Consider the following 27,818-nt stretch of genomic DNA (forward strand, 5'->3'; position numbering starts at 1 on the left):
TAAGGACAATGTGTGGTGTGAGGTGGTTTGATCGAGTAAGTAACGTAAGGGTAAGAGAGATGTGTGGAAATAAAAAGAGCGTGGTTGAGAGAGCAGAAGAGGGTGTTTTGAAATGGTTTGGTCACATGGAGAGAATGAGTGAGGAAAGATTGACCAAGAGGATATATGTGTCGGAGGTGGAGGGAACGAGGAGAAGAGGGAGACCAAATTGGAGGTGGAAAGATGGAGTGAAAAAGATTTTGTGTGATCGGGGCCTGAACATGCAGGAGGGTGAAAGGAGGGCAAAGAATAGAGTGAATTGGAGCGATGTGGTATACCAGGGTTGACGTGCTGTCAGTGGATTGAATCAAGGCATGTGTATGGGGGTGGGTTGGGCCATTTCTTTCATCTGTTTCCTTGCGCTACCTCGCAAACGCGGGAGACAGCGGCAAAAAAAAAAAAAAAAAAAAAAAAAAAAAAAAAAAATATATATATATATATATATATATATATATATATATATATATATATATATATATATATATATATTTTTTTTTATATATACAAAGGCAAAGGGGATAAGAGTGAGTGCTTAAATTACAGAGGTATAAGTTTGTTGAGTATTCCTGGTAAATTATATGGGAGGGTATTGATTGAGAGGGTGAAGGCATGTACAGAGCATCAGATTGGGGAAGAGCAGTGTGGTTTCAGAAGTGGTAGAGGATGTGTGGATCAGGTGTTTGCTTTGAAGAATGTATGTGAGAAATACTTAGAAAAGCAAATGGATTTGTATGTAGCATTTATGGATCTGGAGAAGGCATATGATAGAGTTGATAGAGATGCTCTGTGGAAGGTATTAAGAATATATGGTGCGGGAGGAAAGTTGTTAGAATCAGTGAAAAGTTTTTATCGAGGATGTAAGGCATGTGTACGTGTAGGAAGAGAGGAAAGTGATTGGTTCTCAGTGAATATAGGTTTGCGGCAGGGGTGTGTGATGTCTCCATGGTTGTTTAATTTGTTTATGGATGGGGTTATTAGGGAGGTAAATGCAAGAGTTTTGGAAAGAGGGGCAAGTATGAAGTCTGTTGGGGATGAGAGAGCTTGGGAAGTGAGTCAGTTGTTGTTCGCTGATGATACAGCGCAGGTGGCTGATTGATGTGAGAAACTGCAGAAGCTGGTGACTGAGTTTGGTAAAGTGTGTGGAAGAAGAAAGTTAAGAGTAAATGTGAATAAGAGCAAGGTTATTAGGTACAGTAGGGTTGAGGGTCAAGTCAATTGGGAGGTGAGTTTGAATGGAGAAAAACTGGAGGAAGTGAAGTGTTTTAGATATCTGGGAGTGGATCTGGCAGCGGATGGAACCATGGAAGCGGAAGTGGATCATAGGGTGGGGGAGGGGGGCGAAAATTCTAGGGGCCTTGAAGAATGTGTGGAAGTTGAGAACATTATCTCGGAAAGCAAAAATGGGTATGTTTGAAGGAATAGTGGTTCCAACAATGTTGTATGGTTGCGAGGCGTGGGCTATGGATAGAGTTATGCGCAGGAGGATGGATGTGCTGGAAATGAGATGTTTGAGGACAATGTGTGGTGTGAGGTGGTTTGATCGAGTGAGTAACGTAAGGGTAAGAGAGATGTGTGGAAATAAAAAGAGCGTGGTTGAGAGAGCAGAAGAGGGTGTTTTGAAGTGGTTTGGGCACATGGAGAGAATGAGTGAGGAAAGATTGACTAAGAGGATATATGTGTCGGAGGTGGAGGGAACGAGGAGAAGAGGGAGACCAAATTGGAGGTGGAAAGATGGAGTGAAAAAGATTTTGTGTGATTGGGGCCTGAACATGCAGGAGGGTGAAAGGAGGGCAAGGAATAGAGTGAATTGGAGCGATGTGGTATACCGGGGTTGACGTGCTGTCAGTGGATTGAATCAAGGCATGTGAAGCGTCTGGGGTAAACCATGGAAAACTGTGTAGGTATGTATATTTGCGTGTGTGGACGTATGTATATACATGTGTATGGGGGGGGGGTTGGGCCATTTCTTTCGTCTGTTTCCTTGCGCTACCTCGCAAACGCAGGAGACAGCGACAAAGTATAAAAAAAAAAAATATATATATATATATATATATATATATATATATATATATATATATATATATATATATATATATACATGTGTACGTGGGTGGGTTGGGCTATTCTTTCATCTTTCCTTGCGCTACCTCGCTAATATGGTAGACAGTGACAAAGTATAATAAATAAAATAAATAATAGTCACATCTCATGCAAAGAAATGGACGTGACATATCAGTGACGAAAAAGTTTGCCAAACTCAAACCATGATATTGTTTTTGGCAATTACTACAACTGCTCCATTTTTCTGATAATAAGCATCTTACTTTTGGTGATAATCTATAGAAAGAGTGACCTGTGCTAATGATTTACATAAAGAAAAATTCATGCCTTTTCAAGTCCTGAGTATTGATGACGGTCGAGTTGTGGATTGGTTTAAAAGGCCTCAAAATATATTGACGAAAGTCTCACATTTTTGGAAAGGTAGACCACACTTTGAAATGCAAAATGGAAGTCTTTTGTTATGGAAAAATAGGTAAAGCTTTTAACTGTACATACATACCATCTACACAACACCATTTTGGTGTGAAAATAATTGTACTCTATGATGTTGAAGTTAATCATATTATGAATTGCAGAGTACATACTGGAAATCAGACTGAAACAAAACCTTAAGAACAACATGGCAATTCTGGATCAACAGTGAAAATATTCCATTAATATAATGTTAGTAAAGGGCATATACACTATGTATATTATTATACATAACTTGTGTTACCTAAAATAATAAGGAGTATGAGGTATGATACAGGCAAACAGAAAATTTATGCCTGCATTACCAAATGTAAAAAGTGGTGATATAATGCTGTGGCACTGTAAAAGCATTTTGTGCATAAAGTGGTGCAACAACTATGCCTTACATATGTTTACTATACCACTATCCACTAAGACACTATGACTGACAATGAAAAGAAAGGCCTAGCCAGTGAAACAATAAAAAAGCCTGATGCTGTGATGGAATATAATCATAATGAAATGAAAGGCCAAGCCAGTGAAAAAATTAAAGAAGCTTCCTGTAGTAATGGAAAATACTCAGAAAATATGAATTGCCGATATATGTGATGTTGATTAGAGTGTGTGAGAAAAGTTCATAATGGTAAATCAAGCTATTCTTGCATAAGGTGGCCAAGTCAGAGCTGATAACATACAGTATGAACTGTACCATGTGAAAAATAGGCAATAAACCATTACTGCTTGAGTTTGGTAAAGCAATCATACATCAAATGGCTGCCAACTACTACACAGGCTGTGCCACACCTTGTGTTCATGTAAGCTGATATCCAAGACAATTAGAGGAAAGATATTTCCCTGATCCAGTATTATCAACTGACAATGACCTATGAGCTCATAGCTGGTGTTATGTGTACTCTTACACTAATCAAAGGCCAAAAAAATCCCAGGAAACATACTGTATCTGTACAGACTTGATTGTTCCTCTTTTCCCGTACCTGTGCTTCTGGGGGGTTCCACATGCAGAGATACTACCGAAGTGAATGTGTGTAGACAATAAATATATAAAAAAGAGTGTAAAAAGAAATCATAAATCAGCCTACATAATATTTCATACTTGTATAGAATACAATAAAGGATCATGTGGACACTAACGGCAGAAAAAGAAATAGAAAAATTATAATATAGACTAAAAAAGTGTGTTTGTATATAATAAAGAATAAATATATAACTCATATGATGAAGGCACCTACCACCTGAAAATTTGAAGTCTGATGGTCTATCAAGCTTATCAATAAAGTTTTACAATATTCTAAAATTCATTTGGTAATGGCAATGTTGACTTGTAGTACAGAAAAAAAAAATGTTTTTTTCAAAAAATGATGCAGTTAACCTCAGGTTTTAAGCCTGCTGCAGTAAATGGGTTAATATTGGTATAGTTCCCAAGTTTCCTTTACAATCAGTGTCTTCATATTATTTCTTCTACCTCCAGATATGTTCTGGATCTAACAAGAATCTCTGGCACTATTTCTCAACCTCTCTATAATTTCCCGTGCATCCCAATAGCAAAATTCAGTACTCCCCTCTTTACTTTCGAAGCAACCCTTTTGCTTATTTTTCTTTAATCTTTGTTGCAACAGTGATATACTATAGACCTTGTTTCAGTGAAACTGCCCTTTTTACTCTCATTCCATTATATCATTCCCCTAACTTTAAACTTCTTTTCCTTCCCCTGTACATTTTTGCTCCTGTACTTACAATATCCTTCACCTTATCCACTCCATCACATTCCACAATCAAAAGCTGGAACAGCTTTACACATGATATGTCTTTCTCCTACTCTCTTACTGCATTACCCTATAACCCATCCATGCATGTTTTGTTTTAGGATGATCATTATGATTCTATGATGTCATTAATGTAAATGTGCCGGTCAAAAGATGATCATTATGATTCTATGATATGTTATTAATGTAAATGTGCAGTCAAAGTGAAATCTTTCAACTTGGTCCACACCTCTGACTACATCCCACAACACTTCTTCATAAATCATAGACCACAACTGAGGTACTCCAGGTATTATACACCATGTCTTGAGCTGACAATCCACAAATGAAATTTCTTTTCATTCTGACATTTATCAAACATTTTATCTTAATAATGACGATTACTATCTACACTTAGCAGTTCATCAAGCACATCACTTTCACAGCAATACAAATAACCTTCACTACCTCATATTCAGACAAATTATGAACATATCACATCGTATTTGTTTATGGATGGGGTTGTTAGGGAGGTGAATGCAAGAGTTTTGGAAAGAGGGGCAAGTATGAAGTCTGTTGTGGATGAGAGAGCTTGGGAAGTGAGTCAGTTGTTGTTCGCTGATGATACAGTGCTGGTGGCTGATTCATGTGAGAAACTGCAGAAGCTGGTGACTGAGTTTGGTAAAGTGTGTGAAAGAAGAAAGTTAAGAGTAAATGTGAATAAGAGCAAGGTAATTAGGTACAGTAGGGTTGAGGGTCAAGTCAAGGAGGTAAGTTTGAATGGAGAAAAACTGGAGGAAGTAAAGTGTTTTAGATATCTGGGAGTGGATCTGGCAGCGGATGGAACCATGGAAGCGGAAGTGGATCATAGGGTGGGGGAGGGGGCGAAAATCCTGGGAGCCTTGAAGAATGTGTGGAAGTCGAGAACATTATCTCGGAAAGCAAAAATGGGTATGTTTGAAGGAATAGTGGTTCCAACAATGTCGTATGGGTGCGAGGCGTGGGCTATGGATAGAGTTGTGCGCAGGAGGGTGGATGTGCTGGAAATGAGATGTTTGAGGACAATGTGTGGTGTGAGGTGGTTTGATCGAGTAAATAACGTAAGGGTAAGAGAGAGGTGTGGAAATAAAAAGAGTGTGGTTGAGAGAGCAGAAGAGGGTGTTTTGAAATGGTTTGGGCACATGGAGAGAATGAGTGCGGAAAGATTGACCAAGAGGATATATGTGTCGGAGGTGGAGGGAACGAGGAGAAGTGGGAGACCAAATTGGAGGTGGAAAGATGGAGTGAAAAAGATTTTGTGTGATCGGGGCCTGAACATGTAGGAGGGTGAAAGGAGGGCAAGGAATAGAATGAATTGGATCGATGTGGTATACCGGGGTTGACATGCTGTCAGTGGATTGAATCAGGACATGTGAAGCGTCTGGGGTAAACCATGGAAAGCTGTGTAGGTATGTATATTTGCGTGTGGGCGTGTATGTATATACATGTGTATGGGGGTGGGTTGGGCCATTTCTTTCGTCTGTTTCCTTGCGCTACCTCGCAAACGCGGGAGACAGCGACAAAGCAAAAAAAAAAAAAAAAAAAAAAAAAAATCACATCGTATAATTTAACTATTCATCATCACAACTCCAATCTCAACTGAAGATGTAGAGCAGTTACATAAAGTCTTAATTAATTACTCATTCACATCCTGAACCCACACCCAGTTTATTGAAGTAATGCTATGTGATTTCAGAAAACAGATTAGTAACTATTCAGTATACAGATATCTTTGCATAGTTTTTCTAATACATATTTTGCTAATAAATTCTATGGTTCAACTAAAACAATATTAAGTTAATTCTGAAAACTTCTGATGACTTTTCTTCCTGAGCTCTACTACTATATAACAATTATGATAACTTCTAATTCAAGGGAAAACTATTGCATCAATTACTTGGTAAGAAGCTGCTGAAAACTGTCATCATCCTCTGAAAAATCTTCCAAGTCATTTCTCACTGTTTCCATTTCATCGTCCTCCTGAACAAAAAAGAATCATGTTCATTTTTTGTCAATATCATATACATCACATAAAAACAAGTACTATCCTAACAATTATGAAGACTTAAGAACATGGCCATAAAAATTACTCTAATTTTATCCATATTCCCTTATCAAGTGTCTAATATTTGAGGTTTTAAATATTTCATCTCATCTACTATCCTACAACTTACAGTTCAAATAGTACTTCACATAATTTACATGAAGTGAGTCAGAGCAAGCTTTAGGATATAATATGTTTTGAATCATGCATATATTTTTGCATTCATAGTCTCAGTATTACTGAAAATTTTCCCCTAAAATTTTGTCTCTAACAGTGATTCAAGAGCAGTGATGTTTGGCTGAAAATTCCAGAGATGAATCTATCATTCTGCTTAAATTTTAATTTCAAGAAGCAAACATCTTTTCAGTCAACTCCTGCTTCCATATGTTGGCATTCTTCCAAACAATGCTGGAATCATTACATGAGAATGAACACATCTCCGCATGGACTGCAATAATGACGTCTCATAAATTAATTCTATTTTGCTTGTCTTAGCAATACACTAATTCACTCTACAGCAAAGCTTCTCTCTGCTTAACTACATTTTGTTTCCTAAATTTATATGTTTCCCATAAAAGTTGAAATAATTTTTCTCTATTTTGATTTTAGGGGCTGGACTTTTAAACTGGAATTCTTTTCATCATCCTCTCTCCCATTATTGGCCATCCATGTTGCTGTTTTACCTATAAACCTGTTATGTTCCTTAAAATATAATATACTAAAAAAAATATTGGAATTTTCCGATACCTGTTTTTGTTCCACTGATGCTACTTACTTTCAACTGTCTTATCAAGGTTTGGAGGAGCTACTTTGAGATTGACAACAATCAGTTATTTCATATACTTAGTCAAATTCTCACTAACTGGCATTTTCTCTAAACAAAATTAGTGGGCTTAATTGACTCAATAATTGAAGAGATTCCTAATTCAATCTCTGAAAATAGTTTTATTACTGCTGTTCTAAGTCTTGCTCTACTCATGACATGTAAACATTTTATTACTGTATCTAGTTCAGACTACTTTTATTTACAATATTTCTAACTTATTACACTTGGTTAGTAGGTTAAGTTCACCATGACCTGCAAAGATGGAAATCCCTGTCAACTATGTTAGCAATAAATGTTATATGGCCCCTATAGCTAATCCTAGCCTACAATAACTACTCACTACACAAGCACTACTAAGCATAGGTTTATAGGATATAGGATCATTTTCGGGACGGTTTCTTGGAGAATGAACAAATGACTCTCAGGGAAAGGAGTCTGTTTTAAGTACATCAAAAGCTATGTTCCCACACATTTAATGCTGGTTCAGCTCCATCTTATTGGTGTATAAATGATGTGTCTCTTGTGCCATATTTTGGTGATATGCTTAAATGCTACTCTGAGCTTGCTTAGTGATGGGGACTGAGATGGTTAAAAACTAGGGTGAATGTACAGTATGAAAAAGACAGGACAGGGTGTGGGAGGTGCAGGAACCCACACAAACAGCGACAGGATCCCAGATCGTCCCAAACTTTACCGGGTGCAGGAACTTACTGTCCAAGAGCACGAACGACCCATTTCAAGCTGAGTTGTGGGCGAGGGCCATGGTCGGCTACTGAGGGGGTAGGGGTAGCTCTGGTACATGCAGGTATGAGGGTAATGATAGGACTGGGTAAGGCAGTGTGGAGACTGAGGGGAGCATTGAGGACTCTGACAAAATTGATGTGCTGAATGACCATACTGGTGAGAAGATTTTGGAGAATAATGATGGTGTTTAGGACTCTTTGGGGATAAAGTAGGATAATGGGATGTATGTGGAGGAGAATGTTGATAAAATTTTGGAGATCGTGGAGAAAAGCAAGGTATTTCCATTGAATAATGTGGGTTGTATGCCTCAGTGGGTGACATATTTGTTGGTGATTCATGCAGGGGTTCATATAAAGGATCATCTTCTTCAAAGCCTTCTTCACTACTAGAGCATGAAGAGAAATAGTAATCCTTTGGATGATGCACTGGCACAGAGCCTAATGGGTGCCACGGTCGGAATTCTTCTGTTTGGTAATGCTGCGTTACCCCACCACCTCCCTGAATGGTATAATAGACATCTTCTTGGAATGCTGGGGTATGAGGAGTAATGGGTCGGCCAGATGACTTAGTATGGAAGTTCATGCTTGCATGGGAAGGTGTATGAACTGTGTGATAAACTGAGTCTTCTATACTGTGCTGATCCTGGGTGGTCAGCCTCCGCAGAGCTGGGCTGCGCTTCATGTTTGGGGATGTGCTAAGCATTCTAGGTTTTTTATCTTCACTAAAGCTGATGCTGCTGGCCATTCGGAGTGGATGAAAGTATGGTGGGGATGTACTTGTATCACCAAGTTCCCAAGACGACTGTGACAATCCTGAATCTCTATTACCAGCCAATCCCAGATGTAAGTTGCTAACACTTTTGGTGCGAGACAAAGGACTATACACTGTAAGTGTGTTTCTATCAACAGAACGACTTAAGGATTCTCGTGATTTCTGCAAGGCTTCTCTGGACTGCCTCACTTCTTCAAACAAACTACCCAAGTCGAAAATGCTACTGCTGCGATCCAACCAATTAACACTTCCTGTTGTCTTTACTGGTGATTTTAAAGGTTTGTTTCTTGGTGGAATGGGAGGAGGTATTGGACTGTTCAAACTGCTTGTGGTCTTGGGCTTTGTGCGATGTGTAGGACTTGATGTTATGGTTAATGATGGTGAAAGTGAAGGACGACTGCACCCTTGTTTCTGACAATCATCAGTCTGTACCTCAACACTTCTACTACAACATGCTATGTGAGTACTTCCACCAGAATTAATACCAAGTGATGCTTCAGCTAAATCCTCTGTGTCAGCATCATATGATGTACTTTTTGAAAATATTTCATTTGAACCAGAATTAACTATGCCAGAAATTTTGGGAATAGCACCTCCTCTAAAAGAGTGTGACTTCTTTTTGACAATATCTGGTGAACTAGAAGACAATCTTAGAGTAGGTGGAGGTTCACTTGGTGGTAAAGAGCTTGAATATTGAGGCAGTTGAGAGTTTTTCAGGATCTGTGGTGCTGTCTGGGTTCCATGTACTGGTATGCGGTCATGAACATTTAAGTTAGTTGTTTTGCTATTTCTAAAAGCATGGATCTTGGATTGCTGGTTAGTGGCACTTGATTTAATGCTGGTTGCAGCTTGGTAGTCAAATGTTGAGAAGTCCTTATCAGCAGCATTTTTAGAATTGTGAAGACAGGGGAGGGCTGGGGAAGATAGAGTGGTCCCTTCACACCTAGGTATCTGCAGAGAAGGGCCAGAGGAAGAGGATGAAGGCTGGGACTGGGGCTGCCACCTATCGCCAGGGGGTCTAGAAACAACCTATAGAAAGCAAAACAATTCTTAGTGTGCATCTTAATGATCACAGCAGCATCTCATCACATGAATCTAAAATTAATAAAATATTATTGATAACACTGTATTACTGTACCATGCATGTTATCCAATCAATTCATTCATGCAACAACAAACATACTCAAAATTCAATCATGCATGAACCATAACATTACCAAATTGCCTCTATATAAAAAGGCAAATATATACTAAAATATTGTACACAGCAAAGTTCAAATACTTCTACAGCAATAAAATAGCAAAATTATAAGCTGCACACTTGATAAGAATAAAGTCATATTACTAAAACTGATTAAGAGAGTGAAAAAAGGAACTTAAGAAAAGATGCTTTTGCTCATGAGAACTGCTGTAATGCTCTGACACATATTGTACCAGAATGCTGCAAAATAATACAACTGTTTTAACAAATAAAATACATACTCCACTGAACTGGCTGCCATCTGGTGTTGGCACGTGCTCTTCTAAAGAATTATTAGCAGATAAGTGGTATCGACTAAAGCTCGCTCTATCAGCAGCTGGGGTGGCTGGTGTTGTGGCTGGAGTATTCTCGGAGATGAATGAAGATGTCATGGAGGGAGGGGCAGAGGGATGTTCAGACGAAGTCCCACCCTTTAATGAGATACAAAAAGACAATCTTTATGTAACTATAAGGAATGAATTTGGGTCTGCATTTCATCTCTCTGGGCATGGTCAGTGGGAATGCAACACACATCATGTGTATGCACTTGATCCAGCCCACATTAATATGAAAAGAAACAAACTGAAGAAATATACTAATCCAGCTAATATGGATGTTGATTTTGAAGAATGAAAAAACATTTTTCTACTGAAAGCAGAGCCCTATGAGCATCAAAGACAGCTGTAGCCCCTATGAAGTTAGATTCCATTTAACCCCTTACATAATTAGGAAATCTCATGAGAATTCTTCACCTACACCTCCTGAAGCATAGAGGGAGGAATAGATACTTGCCTTACAATGACTTAGTGACCAATCAGTGACTGTTAAGTCCTTACTCCTGAAGCATAGAGGGAGGAATAGATACTTGCCTTACAATGACTTAGTGACCAATCAGTGACTGTTAAGTCCTTATGGTAACACAGTTCAGTTGGCATCAGGGTCTGTTCACAAGATCAACCATATTTTTCCAGTGATCACTAGCATCTACCTCAAGCCTGTCACTGTCAAAAGTGAGAAAGGGCTTCTTGAACAGGAAACTAGGGAATAAGAGGTAGGGAAAATAAAAAGGCTCAAAAGGCCCTACAATTGGTGGATAAAAAAGATTTCCAATCTTCAAAATCCACTTTTCTCATCTACAATCATAGCCCTGCAAAATTCCAATGACACCCACATGAAGGAGAACTTAGGAATAAAACTTAACAAACAAAGATAAAAAAGAGAAAGGCTTACCTTTCAAGACACTCTAGCTCCCAAACAGAAATAACAGGTGAAAGCAGCAAACCCATCACTCTAGAAATGAACCTGGCTGAGATAACAGTTAACATAGGAGTTCAAAGATTGCCAAAGATCTCATCTAGCAAGAGATCCCTGAAAAAAAGCCAGAGTAGAAGCCATCTTTCTCATACCAAGCTTCTTACACACCATCCTGAAGGGGCAAGAAATACCAGCAACTTAACTGAATCCCCTTGCAGGTACGGAAAATAAAGAAAATGACTAAAAGTACAATAGTTCTTCATAATTTCCAGGAAAATAAATTAGATATTCTGAGATGAACTGACTGGACAAAAAAGTTGATATGCTGAGAGGCTGTCTCAGTTTTTTGAGTTCCCCTTACATGAGCCCATTATAACCAGTGTAAGAAGATGCTGGACAATGTTCAAACTATCACTCTGTACTACCCAAAACAAGCCACACATATCACTGCATCTCTAACTGAGATATAGCCTAGAGATTAAAAAGCATAATCTTAAGGCTGAAGCTATGTTCAACTGGCTGATTAACCAACTACAAAACCAATATTCAAATTATCTATTCCTCCTAAGTTAGCAGAACTACTATCACAATGACAGGTTGTGACAACAACAGTGAAAAGTTAAATAAAGACCATGGTGTGTAACATCAAACCAACTGGTCTATAATGTTTCCGTAGAAGCTTAGATTCTCCTTTATGTTCTGAGTTGTTTAATCCACTCTAAAACCACCAAATTTACCTACATTGTGATAGTTTGAAAGCAATTCTCTAGAATCTGTATCACACAAGATAGGAATATCATTAAATGTAAACTATTTCAACCATGGCCATGGCACTGATCACTTACCATCACTGGTCTTTGATGTAAAAAAAGAAAAGAAGAAAAAAAAAAAAGGTATTTGAAGGATTAATCCTAAGGAAAGGATCCCGTTGAAGGCAGTTGCTCCCACTGTGAACATGGAGGACACAGCCCTTGACCTTGACTGGGCATCTGCCCAACAATGATAACTCTTTGAAGGATAGAGGACTGGAGAGACTTTCTTCTAGGTCTTTGGGATCAAATAAGAACCAACAGCTCCATACATAACAGGGAGGAAGGCATGAACCTTGTCTCAATAACTAATGCACAGTAGTAGTGCTGTCCATGTAAGTTGCAGGAATATGTGAAAGAATGTAAGAACGTGAGCCCTACACTAATGTGATTTAAAATGAAAAAGAATGATAAGAGGTGAGTGATTATTGGTGCTTATGCATCTAGAGATGAAAGGATTAAAGAAAAGACGTATGTTCTGGGAGATGCTTTGTGAGGGTATCAGTAGTTTTGATGCAAGTGATCAAGAATTAGTGACACAATTTGAATGTAAGAGTGGGTAATGTGGCAGGTGAGGGTATAACTAACTGGGAGGCATGGTGCTGCAAATAAGAATGGTGAACAATTTGTGTTGTGCACTGAAAATGGACTGGTGATTCTGAATACCATAGGGAATAGTTGAATTTCTATACTGACGAAGGAAGGATTGAAGCCCTTACATTATCCTTCTCAATGATTTAGGGCAAATCATCTCCCACCCTATCTATATTCCTGACAGCTGTGACCACTCTCCTAATATTCTAGATTTGTTTTTCACTTCTAGTCCAATCCATTGTAATTACACGATCTTGCCCCTAATTGGTTCATCTGATTACACTCTCATGAATGTATCTATTCTAACAGCACCTCCCCTATTCAGCAGCCCCTTCTAAGCTTAAATACTGGTGCCTGAACAAAGCTGACTCAAATAACTCATGCAACTTTTTTCTAACTTTCCTTGGGAAATTGCTGTCTCATGCGGTGATGCTTCTGTCTCTACCAAATGCAAATCAGAGGTTATTTTTGCGGGAGTGGAGGCATCTCTCCCCTCTTCCTCCAAGACGACTTCTTCATATGATCCATGGTACAACCATTCCTGTTCTGTGGCCATTCAGACAAGGGATCAGGCATATTGGGCTTGGAAAAATTCTCCTTCCTCTGGCTCCCATTCAGCTTTTATCACTGCCCATAATCACTACAAGAACCTTATCTGTGAGGCAAAGCATTCCTTTATTCAAAAAGGTGCCATAACCTCTCCTCATCCAAACCTCTCCTCATCATCCACTGATAGGTCTTTCTGGTCTTTAGCCAAAGGCATTTCTAACAACTTCTGTTGCTCTACTTTCCTTTCCCTTTTCATTTCTGATGATACTATAGCTGTCTCACCCATTAACAAAGCAACTCTCTTTGGTTCCCATTTCTCCTCTAGCTCCACCCTGGATAACTCTAATATTCCTTCACCCCCTGATGCTCCACTTACTAATCCTAAGCCGCTTCCTGTAATCTCTTTTTCAGACTGTCCAAAAAATGCTTATTTCTCTGGACACAAACAAGGCTTATGGTCCTGATGGCATCCATTCCCATTTATTGAAAGAGATAGAGTGCACCTCTGAACTTGCACCTGTGCTTGCTCATCTGTTCCATTTCTGCTTAAAACCAAAACTTTTCCTTCTCCTTGGAAACATGCACCTATACATCCCATCCCTATGAAGGGCGAACGTTCTGACCCCTCTGTCGTCCTATCGCTTTGAATCTACCATTTCCAAAGACTTCAAATCCCACCTCAACTCCCAAATTCTTAAACACCTTGAAAATCACAGTCTTCTTTCTGATTGCCAGTATGGCTTTCCTAAAGTGTGATCCACTAGTTAAATTCTTTACGATCTTATTAATGTCTGGTCTTCATCCCTGAGAGATTTGGGGGAGTCATGTGTAGTTGCCTTTGACATATCTAAAGCTTCTGACAGGGTGCAGTACCAGGGTCTCATCTCTAAGTTCCCCTCTTTTGGCTTCCCCTCCTCCCTTTGCTCTTCATATCTAGCTTCCTATCCAGCCAATCTATCTCTGTGGTTGTTGATGAATCAGCCTACCCCTTTTCTCCATCAACAGTGGTGTCCCTCAAGGTTCTGTCCTGTCCCCTACACTTTTTCTCCTTTTTTACAATGTTTTCCTCTCCTCCACAAATAATCCAATGCACTCATATGACGACAAAACACTGCACTCATCCACATCCTTCAATTCTACTCACTCATCTCTCACTTGATCCACATCTTGGCTTGACACAGCTTCCTCAATAAACTCAGACATGGACAGGATACCTTAGTGAGGTAGACATAATATTGTTAAAGTTAATGCTTCCAAGACCAAATTTTTACCCATCTTTTTATCGAAAACTTCTCATAACTCTTGTCTCTCCTTTGACAGTCCTGTAATTCCACCTCTTGACTAAATGAACATACTTGGTATTACTGTAACATCCACTATTTTTTGGAAATTCCACATAAAAGGAATAGCTAAGTGTGCCTCTAAGAAATTGGGTGTCCTGTTTAGATGTCGAAAGTTATTCCCTTCGAAAGTCGTTCTGATCATACCAGGGATTGATTCATCCTTGCATGGAGTACTGCTCTCACATTTCAGGTGGTTCAAGCTCAGTATTCTTACCTAACAAAGATGAGTGAAAGTGGTCCGACTTATAAACTGTCCCAGGCTAATATCCAAACTTGAACCCCTTGCTGTATGCCATAATGTTGGTTCACTTTCCCTCTTCTATAGGTATTGCTTTGGTATTTGCTTCCAAGAGCTGGCTGCTTGTGTGCCCCCACCACGAGACAGACCATGCAATGCTCAGCAATAAAAGAGCTGGTGATCGGACTGGAAGGAGGTGAAAAAGGAAAGAGGTAGAAGTAAGGTAGGGGAGCTGCTAAATCAAGAGGAGGAAGTGAAAGGAAGATGGAAAGTATTTTGCATTGGTATGGAGAACGGAAGAAAAAGGATACAATTGCAGGGGCCTATAGCAAAAAGGGAGGTAAAAAGGGTGATAATGAGGCTGAAGGTAGAAAAAGCATCTAATGTGGATGGGATTATGACTGAAATGTAGTAGCATGGAGGAGAAAGTTTGATACAGTGGATGCATTTGATATGAAATTTAGCATGGAAGTAAAAGGTTGTGCATGATGACTGGGTGAAAGCTATTATTGCTCCTTTATTCAAAGGAAAGGGTGCTAAGAATGTTTGTAGCAATTACAGGGGTATAAGTCTGTTAAGTATACCAAGAAAAGTGTATGCAAAAGTGTTGATTAATAAAGTGATGAAGGTGAATGAATGCAGAATAAGTGAGGAGCATGGGGGGTGAGTAGATCAGATTTTTGCAGTGAGAATGACCGTGGAAAAGTATATACCAAAAGGTAAGAAGCAGTATGCAGGTTCTGTCAAGTGGAATGCTTTATGGAATGTGTTAAGGATATATGGGGTAGGGGGACAACTGCTGGATGATTTGAAAGCCTTCTACAGAAACTGCAAATGCACATGTAAGAGCAGATGAGGAGTTGAGCAAAAGTTCTGGTATACATGTGGGTGTAAGTAGGGCTGTGTGATGTCACTGTGGCTTTTTATTATATAGGTGGATGGAGTGATGTAGAGATGAATGCAAGCAAAGGGGTGCAGAGATGAAGTGTGGTGGTGAGGTATGGCAGCTAGTGACAAGTCTGTCTGCAGATGATACCGTGTTGTTCGCTAAGAGTGAAAAGGAGTTACAGAAGGTTGTGAGTGTGTTTCATTATATGTGTAAGCAGGTAAAAGTATAATAATGATTTTTGAAAGGAAACAGAGTGAAAGTATAGATTTTGTAAAGTCCTTAAGAGTGAAAGAAAGAAGTGTACTATGCTGTCCTAAAGAGTGAAAGAAGAAAGTGTACTTAACCTGTGTTACAGATATGGGGGGAAAAAGATTAGAAGAGGTGAAAGAACTGAAATATTCAGGAGCTACCTCAGGTAAGTTTCATGATATGGTGGGAGAAATAAGGGAGACAGCAGTAAAGGGTAGAAGAGACATTGGGTCCTTCAACAGAATAATGAAGGGTAGAGGTGTATGAATGAGAATGAAGAGAGGATAAAGGGCCAGCATAGTCCTGCCAACCCTGACCTAAGGAGCCAAAACATGGACAAAGAATGAGTCACAAAGGTCAAGAATGCAGGCTGTGAAAATGAGCTATTTGAGAGAAGCATAAGGTATAAAGAAAGAAATGTGGGGGCATATGAGACATGTGGTATGGCAGGGAATACAAAGGAAATGAATTGTGGAGTAGTGGAGTTGGTGAAACATAATATTCTGAGGTGGTTTGGGAATGAGGAAAGAATGCAAAATGGGGAGTTTACAAGGAGAGTGTATGACTGTACGATTAAAGGGGTTGGTGTGAGAGGAAGACCACTTGTGACATGGGGAAACAGACTGGAAGAATACAAGAGGGAGAAAAATAGTGGAAGAATGCATATATGTGGTATATGTGTGAGAGGCATGTCATGTAAGGACTAGGGGTAAATAGAGAGTCTTTTGCTGTGGCCACACCTTGATGGGAGTTCCCAGAGGTAATGGGCATCAGCAATACAGACAAAAAGATAGAATAGACAAATCCCTGAGGGACATCACAGTTGATAGGGAATGAGGGGGATGTTGCTCCATCAATAATGCTTTAATGGATCAACTAGAGGAGAAGGTATACATTAGGGAATAGGAGAAAAGGAAAGAGATGAAGTTTAGAAAGTAGACTTATGCCACACACCGTCAAATACTTTGGAACAGTTGAGTGCCATGATAAAAGAGACATAAAAATGTCTGATGGAGGAGAACTAGAGATGAGTTACAAAGGATAGGAAATAACTGGTAGATCTTACACCATGAAAGTCATATAGCTGATATGAAAAAAGAAAAGGGAATTTCAAGTGCCTGAAGAAGAGAGAGCTAAGGAGTTTCAATGACTTTTGGGATAGCAAAAATGAAAGCAATGGAGCGACAGTTGAAAGAGGTCAGAATGGTTTCCTTTCTTAGGGATGGACTGCAACCAGACATGCCTCCAAGAAGAAGGAAAAGTTTGAGTTTAGCAGCATGGACAAATTAGGTGACCAATGATCAGAGATGTACCTTGATATTTTGTGACAAACAATGGAATTTCCATGAGCTTGAGAAAGTAAAATAATTAAATGGAGATGACAGTAAAATACACATGATCACTGGCACAGTAAGATTAAAGGTAAGAAGAGAGCAGAAAAAATATTGCGGAGAAAAGAATACAAATAAGGAGATATGAAAAATAATAATTTTCCAACTTAAAGGAAAATCTAGGGGTACAAAAGAAAAGGTGAAGGAGATAGTGAATTATAGATACTGAATGGATTTGTGTATGCAAGCATGGCTAAGTGGTAATAAGTCAGGTGATTCAATGATGGCAGAAACTGTTGCCCTGTACTGTTATTTATTTTTTTTCATTATACTTTGTCGCTGTCCCCTGCATTAGCGAGGTGGCGCAAGGAAACAGACAAAAGAATGGCCCAACCCACCCACAACATACATATATATATATATATATATATACATATACATAAACGCCCACACACGCACATATACATACACAGATATACACATATACACATGCACACATTCATACATGCTGCCTTCATCCATTCCCGCTGCCACCCCGTCACACATGAAATGACATCCCCCCCTCCCTCCACATGCATGCGAGGTAGTGCTAGGAAAGGACAACAAAGGCCTCATTTGTCCACACTCAGACTCTAAATGTCATGTGTAATGCATAGAAACCACAGCTCCCTTTTCACAACCAGGCCCAACAAAACTTTCCATGGTTTACCCCAGACGCTTCACATGCCCTGGTTCAATCCACTGACAGCACGTCGACCCCAGTATACCACATCATTCCAATTCTCTCTATTCCTTGCACACCTTTCACCCTCCTGTATGTTCAGGCACCGATTGCTCAAAATCTTTTTCACTCCATCCTTCCACCTCCAATTTGGTCTCCCACTTCTCCTCATTCCCTCCACCTTTGACAAATATATCCTCTCTGTCAATCTTTCCTCACTCATTCTCTCCATGTGACCAAACCATTTCAATACACCCTCTTCTGCTCTCTCAACCACACTCTTTTTATTACCACACATCTCTCTTACTCTTACATTACTTACTCGATCAAACTACCTCACACCACATATTGCCCTCAAACATCTCGTTTCCAACACATCCATCCTCCTCCACACAACCCTATCTATCGCCCATGCCTCACAACCATATAACATTGTTGGAACCACTATTCCTTCAAACATACCCATTTTTGCTTTCCAAGATAATGTTCTCACCTTACACACGTTCTTCAACGCTCCCACAACCTTCACCCCTCCCCCACCCTGTTACTCACTTCCACTTCCATGGTTCCATCTGCTGCCAAATCCACTCTCAGATATCTAAAACACTTCACTTCCTCCAGTTTTTCTTCATTCAAACTTACCTCCTAATCTACCTGTCCCTCAACCCTACTGAACCTGATAACCTTGCTCTTATTGACATTTACTCTCAGCTTTCTTCTTTCACACACTTTACCAAACTCAGTCACCAACCTCTGCAGTTTCTCACCCAAATCAGTCACCAGCACTGTATCATCAGTGAACAACAACTGACTCACTTCCCAAGCCCTCTCATCCCCAACAGACTGCATAATTGCTCCTCTCTCCAAAACTCTTGCATTCACCTCCCTAAACAAATTAAACAACCATGGAGACATCACGCACCCCTGCTGCAAACCAACATTCACTGGGAAACAATCACTTTCCTCTCTTCCTACTCGTACTGTACTAAGGTAAAATGCATAAAAGTGATTGGAAGAATTACAAAAGAATAAGTTTGCATGGCAGACACAAAATAATATACAATTGTTGATTCATGTTAAAAAGATTTAAGTGAACCCCTTGTACATGAAGAGCAAGTGAATTTATGATGGCAAGAGGATGTACTGACCTGATTTTTGCACAGAAAGTGGAGAAAATTCTAGGAAAGAAGAAAGTGTAAGCAATATTTATAGATTTAGGAAAAAGAATATGATAAAGTTAACAGAACATTCTGCATTCATTTAGGATGCATGAAGGTCAGGTGATACAAGTATGATACTGAACATATAATGCAAGGAGATGAAGCAGTTTTGTCAGCTGAATCACATGAACAGAATGGAGGGTAACTTTTATGATATATGTAAAGCAAGGATGTTGAAGTAAATACAAAAAGAAGTCAGATTTTCGGTCTTGAAAGAAATGTGATATGACAATGCAATATTACCTTGAATGAATACCTGGTGAAGTCTTCATGCCCCCTCCCCCCCCAGTCCGGACCCTAGCTGTTGGATTGGGTTGTTCATCATCCAAGATGTTGGAAGCCACAGCTCTCAGGCCTATAAAGCCACACCCAGCCTGGATGGTCTGGTACACTTTGCTGGTATTTGTCCAGTGCATTCTTAAACTTCTCTACTGAGCATCCAGTGCTGTTTCTAAAGATAGTTGGCAAGGCATTGAAGCATCTCAGGCACTGGATGTTTTAGGCACTCTCTCTTTTTGTGCATGACGCGTTTATGAATATCAGAGGAAGAATTTTACTGTCTTCCAAACCAGTCATGCTAATGGGATTTTCGGGGTATAGGTGATGTTATACCTCTTCAGTCTGTATTCCTGGGAGTAAAGCTTCAGATATTTCAGCTATTCCTAGTAATTCAGTTCCTTTACCCATAAATGTGGGCTGAAAAAGATCTCTGTACACTTTATAATTCTGCAAGTTCACCTGCCTTGTAGAGCAATTTTAGAATGCAACAGGATTCAATTCATGTAAGAAATAGCTCACAGAACTGGAAGCTATGGATGAGTTTAAGTGCATCAGAGTGACTTCTAGTAAAGATGATAATAAGAAACCAAAGTTGGAAGAGGAAATTTGCAAGGCTGAAGAACTAGACATACATTGAAAGCTCTGGAGGATACGAAATTCAAGCGCAGAAAATAAAAGCTCTCATGAAGTACTTGTAGCATTAGTGCAATGATGTGAAATCCAGGTATATATTGGCAAGGACTTGTTAAAATGAAAAGTTGGAATGTTTTATCTGTGAATTGAAAAAAAAATTAAAGAAACAAGTATGGCGGTAAGAGGGATATGTGGCATGAAGAAATCATTAAGGCAAAGCATGGATAACAATACCATCCAGAATGTATGGCATATGATACATTGGTAACCAAAATAGCTGTATAGATGGAGATACAGGAGGTAGTGGCAGACCACGAAAAAAATAAAAACAAAGTGACTGAATTGATCAGAGCCAAATGTTAAAAAAAAAGTAGCATATATTGGTCTGGAAATTCATGTTTCAATTACCATACTGCATATAGGTTGAGGAACACTCCCAAAGTTAATGATACTAGATAGATGAATAAAATTCTTAAACATCAAAGTAAAACAGGTTTGTAAAAATAAAAGTAACACCAATCTATTAAGCTAACTATTGTAACAATCATTCAGCAATGAATTTGCAAAACAAGGTACTGGAAGTTAACTCAGATAGGGAGCTGTCATAAGGACCTTTATAAGAATTTCTTTAAAACTAGACAATTCATATGCCAGGCACTTCATTTGCTAGTATTTACAGCTGGTAAACTGAATAGCATGATATAAAACAGGAAACTAATAGATATACCTATTCATTTATCTAATAATATATCAATCTATTCGTCTATGACCTTTTCTGCAAAATATACAAAGAACTACGCACTGCAAAATAAAAGAGTGAAAATACCATTAATGAATAAGGACACATAGACAAGTGAATAAGCTATTATGTGCAATGGATGCTGGTTAGCAAATCTAACTCAGAAAAAGTGGAAAATAAGAGCATCACAGTGCGATGTCATAAAACAGAATACAGCATCATAGTGCAGTCATTAAACATAATAAAGCAAGATATCTATGTTTCCAACCTGTGAATCACCACGCTGAAGCAAATGAGGGTGAGACTCTGGCAACCCAGGTGTTAGTACAGGACCTCCGGAGACACCCTCAGCAGAATCTGCTGTCTCTGCTACTTTTGTGATTGCAAACCGTCCTCGACGTACAGGAGAGCTTACAGGACTACTGCAAGTGGATGTGTCTGATGCTGTTGAGATAAATTCATGCATGAATAAAAATAAAATTTCAGAGTGCTATGACTATAGTTTGTACTTCTATCATAAAAAGTAAGAGAACAATGATATAGCTTGAAAGTGTCTACAAATAGAGAGGAAAGAATTCCTCAGGAAATAGGAAGCTGAAAACTGTTGTATAAAGTACATTTTCCCTAACATGAACTAAGTGGAAAAGTTTTTTATCTTCCATATCTGTTGGCTTTTTCTAAAGTCAGCACCAAATACAGATGAAGAAATGAACTTATACGCTCACACTATTGTTTAATACAGCGAAATAACAGCCTCCTATCAATAACACATCCACCCTCCTTCGCACAACTCCATCTATAGCCCAAGCCTCACAACCATATAACATTGTTGGAACCACTATTCCTTTGAACTTACCCATTTTTGCCCTCTGAGATAATGTTCTCGCCTTCCACACATTCTTCAGTGCTCCCAGAACCTTCGCCCCCTCCCCCACTCTGTGACTCACTTCCGCTTCCATGGTTCCATTTGCTGCTAAGCCCACTTCCAGATATCTAAAACACTTCACTTCCTACAGTTTTTCTCCATTCAAACTTACCTCCCAATTAACTTGTCCCTCAACCCTACTGAACCTAAAAACCTTGCTCTTATTCATATATATATAAATATGGTAAATAGAGAAGAGGTAGTAAAAGCTTTACGGAAGATGAAAGCCGGCAAGGCAGTGGGTTTGGATGGTATTGCAGTGGAATTTATTAAAAAAGGGGGTGGCTGTATTGTTGACTGGTTGGTAAGGTTATTTAATGTATGTATGATTCATGGTGAGGTGCCTGAGGATTGGCGGAATGCTTGCATAGTGCCATTGTACAAAGGCAAAGGGGATAAGAGTGAGTGCTCAAATTACAGAGGTATAAGTTTGTAAATTATATGGGAGGGTATTGATTGAGAGGGTGAAGGCATGTACAGAGCATCAGATTGGGGAAGAGCAGTGTGGTTTCACAAGTGGTAGAGGAGTGTGGATCAGGTGTTTGCTTTGAAGAATGTATGTGAGAAATACTTTGAAAAACAAATGGATTTGTATGTAGCATTTATGGATCTGGAGAAGGCATATGATAGAGTTGATAGAGATGCTCTGTGGAAGGTTTTAAGAATATATGGTGTGGGAGGCAAGTTGTTAGAAGCAGTGAAAAGTTTTTATCGAGGACGTAAGGCATGTGTACGTGTAGGAAGAGAGGAAAGTGATTGGTTCTCAATGAATGTAGGTTTGTGGCAGGGGTGTGTGATGTCTCCGTGGTTGTTTAATTTGTTTATGGATGGGGTTATTAGGGAGGTGAATGCAAGGGTTTTGGAAAGAGGGGCAAGTATGCAGTCTGTTGTGGATGAGAGAGCTTGGGAAGTGAGTCAGTTGTTGTTCGCTGATGATACAGCGCTGGTGGCTGATTCATGTGAGAAACTGCAGAAGCTGGTGACTGAGTTTGGTAAAGTGTGTGAAAGAAGAAAGTTAAGAGTAAATGTGAATAAGAGCAAGGTTATTAGGTACAGTAGGGTTGAGGATCAAGTCAATTGGGAGATAAGTTTGAATGAAGAAAAACTGGAGGAAGTAAAGTGTTTTAGATATCTGGGAGTGGATCTGGCAGCAGATGGAACCATGGAAGCGGAAGTGAATCATAGGGTTGGGGAGGGGGCGAAAATTCTTGGAGCCTTGAAGAATGTTTGGAAGTCGAGAACATTATCTCGGAAAGCAAAAATGGGTATGTTTGAAGGAATAGTGGTTCCAACAATGTTGTATGGTTGCGAGGCGTGGGCTATGGATAGAGTTGTGCGCAGGAGGTGGATGTGCTGGAAATGAGATGTATGAGGACAATATGTGGTGTGAGGTGGTTTGATCGAGTAAGTAATGTAAGGGTAAGAGAGATGTGTGGAAATAAAAAGAGTGTGGTTGAGAGATCAGAAGAGGGTGTTTTGAAATGGTTTGGCCACATGGAGAGAATGAGTGAGGAAAGATTGACCAAGAGGATATATGTGTCAGAGGTGGAGGGAACGAGAAGTGGGAGACCAAATTGGAGGTGGAAAGATGGAGTGAAAAAGATTTTGAGTGATCGGGGCCTGAACATGCAGAAGGGTGAAAGGCATGCAAGGAATAGAGTAAATTGGAACGATGTGGTATACCAGGGTCGATGTGCTGTCAATGGATTGAACCAGGGCATGTGAAGCGTCTGGGGTAAACCATGGAAAGTTGTGTGGGGCTTGGATGTGGAAAGGGAGCTGTGGTTTCGGTGCATTATTACATGACAGCTAGAGACTGAGTGTGAACAAATGGGGCCTTTGGTGTCTTTTCCTAGCGCTACCTCGCACACATGAGGGGGGAGGGGTATGTTATTCCATGTGTGGCGAGGTGGCGATGGGAACAAATAAAGGCAGACGGTATGAATTATGTACATGTGTATATATGTATATGTCTGTGTGTGTATATGTATGTGTACATTGAGATGTATAGGTATGAATATTTGCGTGTGTGAACGTGTATGTATATACATGTGTACGTGGGCGGGTTGGGCCATTCTTTCGTCTGTTTCCTTGCGCTACCTCGCTAACGCGGGAGACAGCGACAAAGCAAAATAAATAAATGAATATATATATATATATATATATATATATATATATATATATATATATATATATTTTTTTTTTTTTTTTTTTTTCATACTATTCGCCATTTCCCGCGATAGCGAGGTAGCGTTAAGAACAGAGGACTGGGCCTTTGAGGGAATATCCTCACCTGGCCCCCTTCTCTGTTCCCTCTTTTGGAAAATTAAAAAAAAAAAAAAACGAGAGGGGAGGATTTCCAGCCCCCCGCTCCCTTCCCTTTTAGTCGCCTTCTACGACACGCAGGGAATACGTGGGAAGTATTCTTTCTCCCCTATCCCCAGGGGATATATATATATATATATATAAATATATATATATATATATATATATATATATATTTTTTTTTTACTTTGTCGCTGTCTCCCGCGTTTGCGAGGTAGCGCAAGGAAACAGACGAAAGAAATGGCCCAACCCACCCCCATACACATGCCTTGATTCAATCCACTGACAGCACGTCAACCCCGGTATACAACATCGCTCCAATTCACTCTATTCTTTGCCCTCCTTTCACCCTCCTGCATGTTCAGGCCCCGATCACTCAAAATCTTTTTCACTCCATCTTTCCACCTCCAATTTGGTCTCCCACTTCTCCTCGTTCCCTCCACCTCCGACACATATATCCTCTTGGTAAATCTTTCCGCACTCATTCTCTCCATGTGCCCAAACCATTTCAAAACACCCTCTTCTGCTCTCTCAACCACGCTCTTTTTATTTCCACACATCTCTCTTACCCTTACGTTACTTACTCGATCAAACCACCTCACACCACACATTGTCCTCAAACATCTCATTTCCAGCACATCCACCCTCCTGCGCACAACTCTATCCATAGCCCACGCCTCGCAACCATACAACATTGTTGGAACCACTATTCCTTCAAACATACCCATTTTTGCTTTCCGAGATAATGTTCTCGACTTCCACACATTCTTCAAGGCTCCCAGGATTTTCGCCCCCTCCCCCACCCTATGATCCACTTCCGCTTCCATCGTTCCATCCGCTGCCAGATCCACTCCCAGATATCTAAAACACTTTACTTCCTCCAGTTTTTCTCCATTCAAACTTACCTCCCAATTGACTTGACCCTCAACCCTACAGTACCTAATTACCTTGCTCTTATTCACATTTACTCTTAACTTTCTTCTTTCACACACTTTACCAAACTCAGTCACCAGCTTTTGCAGTTTCTCACATGAATCAGCCACCAGCGCTGTATCATCAGTGAACAACAACTGACTCACTTCCCAAGCTCTCTCATCCACAACAGACTTCATACTTGCCCCTCTTTCCAAAACTCTTGCATTCACCTCCCTAACAACCCCATCCATAAACAAATTAAACAACCATGGAGACATCACACACCCTTGCCGCAAACCTACATTCACTGAGAACCAATCACTTTCCTCTCTTCCTACACGTACACATGCCTAACATCCTCTATGAAAACTTTTCACTGCTTCTAACAACTTGCCTCCCACACCATATATTCTTAATACCTTCCACAGAGCATCTCTATCAACTCTATCATATGCCTTCTCCAGATCCATAAATGCTACATACAAATCCATTTGTTTTTCTATTTCTCACATACATTCTTCAAAGCAAACACTTGATCCACACACCCTCTACCACTTCTGAAACCACACTGCTCTTCCCCAATCTGATGCTCTGTACATGCCTTCACCCTCTCAATCAATACCCTCCCATATAATTTACCAGGAATACTCAACAAACCTATACCTCTGTAATTTTAGCACTCACTCTTATCCCCTTTGCCTTTGTACAATGGCACTATGCAAGCATTCTGCCAATCCTCAGGCACCTCACCATGAATCATACATACATTAAATAACCTTACCAACTAGTCAACAATACAGTCACCCCCTTTTTTAATAAATTCCACAGCAATACCATCCAAACCCGCTGCCTTGCTGGCTTTCATGTTCTGCAAAGCTTTTACTACCTCTTCTCTGTTTACCAAATCATCCTCCCTAACCCTCTCACTTTGCACACCACCTCAACCAAAACACCCTATATCTGCCACTCTATCATCAAACACATTCAACAAACCTTCAAAATACTCACTCCATCTCCTTCTCACATCACCACTACTTGTTATCACCTCCCCATTAGCCCCTTCACTGAAGTTCCCATTTGCTCCCTTGTCTTATGCACTTTATTTACCTCCTTCCAAAACATCTTTTTATTCTCCCTAAACTTTAATGATACTCTCTCACCCCAACTCTCATTTGCCATCTTTTTCACCTCTTGCACCTTTCTCTTGACCTCCTGCCTCTTTCTTTTATACATCTCCCACTCATTTGCATTTTTTCCCTGCAAAAATCGTCCAAATGCCTCTCTCTTCTCTTTCACTAATACTCTTACTTCTTCATCCCACCACTCACTACCCTTTCTAATCTGCCCACCTCCCACGCTTCTCACGCCACAAGCAGTCATCACTCCATGGGTAGCAAATACTTAGCCTCTGGTATAGTGCATAGTTGTCCCATGGTTGTTGATGTATTCATAATGTTTTTAAACTTGTTTTCTGAATAATCAGAGTACTTACAAAATATGAGAGGCTGTCAGTAAGTTCAGGTTAATATTTACACACACAGGCACACATGCACACACAGAAGAGGGTGCACTGAAATGGTTTGGTTACATGGAGAGAATGAGTGAAGAAAGATTGACAAAGAGGATATATGTATCAGAGGTGGAGGGAACAAGGAGAAGTGGGAGACCAAATTGGGGGTGGAAGGATGGAGTGAATAAGATTTTGAGTGATCGCGGCCTGAACATACAGGAAGGTGAAAGGCGTGCAAGGAATAGAGTGAACTGGAACGATGTGGTATACAGGGGTCGACATGCTGTCGATGGATTGAACGATTGAACCAGGGCATGTGAAGCGTCTGGGGTAAACCATGGAAAGGGAGTTGTGACTTCAGTGCATTACACAAGACAGCTAGAGACTAAGTGTGAACGAATGTGGCCTTTGTTGTCTTTTCCTAGCACTACCTTGCGCACACCCGGGGAGGGGGTGCCATTTCATGTGTGACAGGGTGGCGGTGGGAATGGATGAAGGCAGCATGTATGAATATGTACATGTGTATATTTGTATATGTCTGTGTATGTATATGTATGTATATGTTGAAATGTATAGGCATGTATATGTGTGTGTGTGGGTGTTTATTTATATACATGTGTATGTGGGTGGGTTGGGCCATACTTGTACATATATATTCATATACATACACATATCAACATATACATATATACACATGTACATATTCATACTTGCTTGCCTTCAATCCATTCCCAGCATCACTGCTCCCCACTTCAGCAGGAAAACAGACCAAAAAGGCCACATTCATTCACACTCAGTCTCTAGCTGTTACATGTAATGCACCAAAACCACAGCTCCCTATACATATCCAGGCCCCACAGACCTTTCCATGGTTTACCCCAAACATTTCACATGCCCTGGTTCAGTCAAGTGACAGCATGTCAACCCCGGTATATGACATCATTCCAATTCACTCTATTCCTTACACGCCTCTGATCCTCCTGTATGTTCAGGCCCTGATCACTCAAAATCTTTTTCACTCCATCCTTCCACCTCTAATTTAGTTTCCTGCTTCTCCTTGTTCCTTCCACCTCTGACACGTATATCCTCTTTGTCAACCTTTCCTCACTCATTCTCTCCATATGTCTAAACCATTTCAACAGTACGTGTGAGATGGATGTTTTAGCTCTGAGTGAAATAAAGCTCAAGGGTAATGGGAAAGAGCTGCTTGGAAATGGCCTGGGGTTACAGTAATGGAGAGAAAAAAGGAAGGAGTTGCACTACCAATGAAACTGGAGTTGTGGTAATATGTGAAAAGTGTAAAGCAGTAATATCTAGA

General features: G+C 39.9%; 1 protein-coding gene across 1 annotated transcript in view; it reads right to left on the minus strand.

Moving 5' to 3' along the window:
• LOC139757294 (uncharacterized) overlaps window positions 1-27,818 on the minus strand; it is a 517,589-nt gene that overhangs the window by 17,788 nt on the left and 471,983 nt on the right. Inside the window, exons 25-28 of the mRNA XM_071677667.1 lie at window positions 21,094-21,269; window positions 10,220-10,408; window positions 7,934-9,766; window positions 6,250-6,332 (exon numbers count right to left, since the gene is read on the minus strand). Coding sequence (XP_071533768.1) covers window positions 6,250-6,332; window positions 7,934-9,766; window positions 10,220-10,408; window positions 21,094-21,269 — 2,281 coding nt within the window. The remainder of the gene's footprint in view (window positions 1-6,249; window positions 6,333-7,933; window positions 9,767-10,219; window positions 10,409-21,093; window positions 21,270-27,818) is intronic.

Source organism: Panulirus ornatus, chromosome 2 (genome assembly GCF_036320965.1).
Source record: "Panulirus ornatus isolate Po-2019 chromosome 2, ASM3632096v1, whole genome shotgun sequence".
NCBI lineage: Eukaryota > Metazoa > Arthropoda > Malacostraca > Decapoda > Palinuridae > Panulirus > Panulirus ornatus.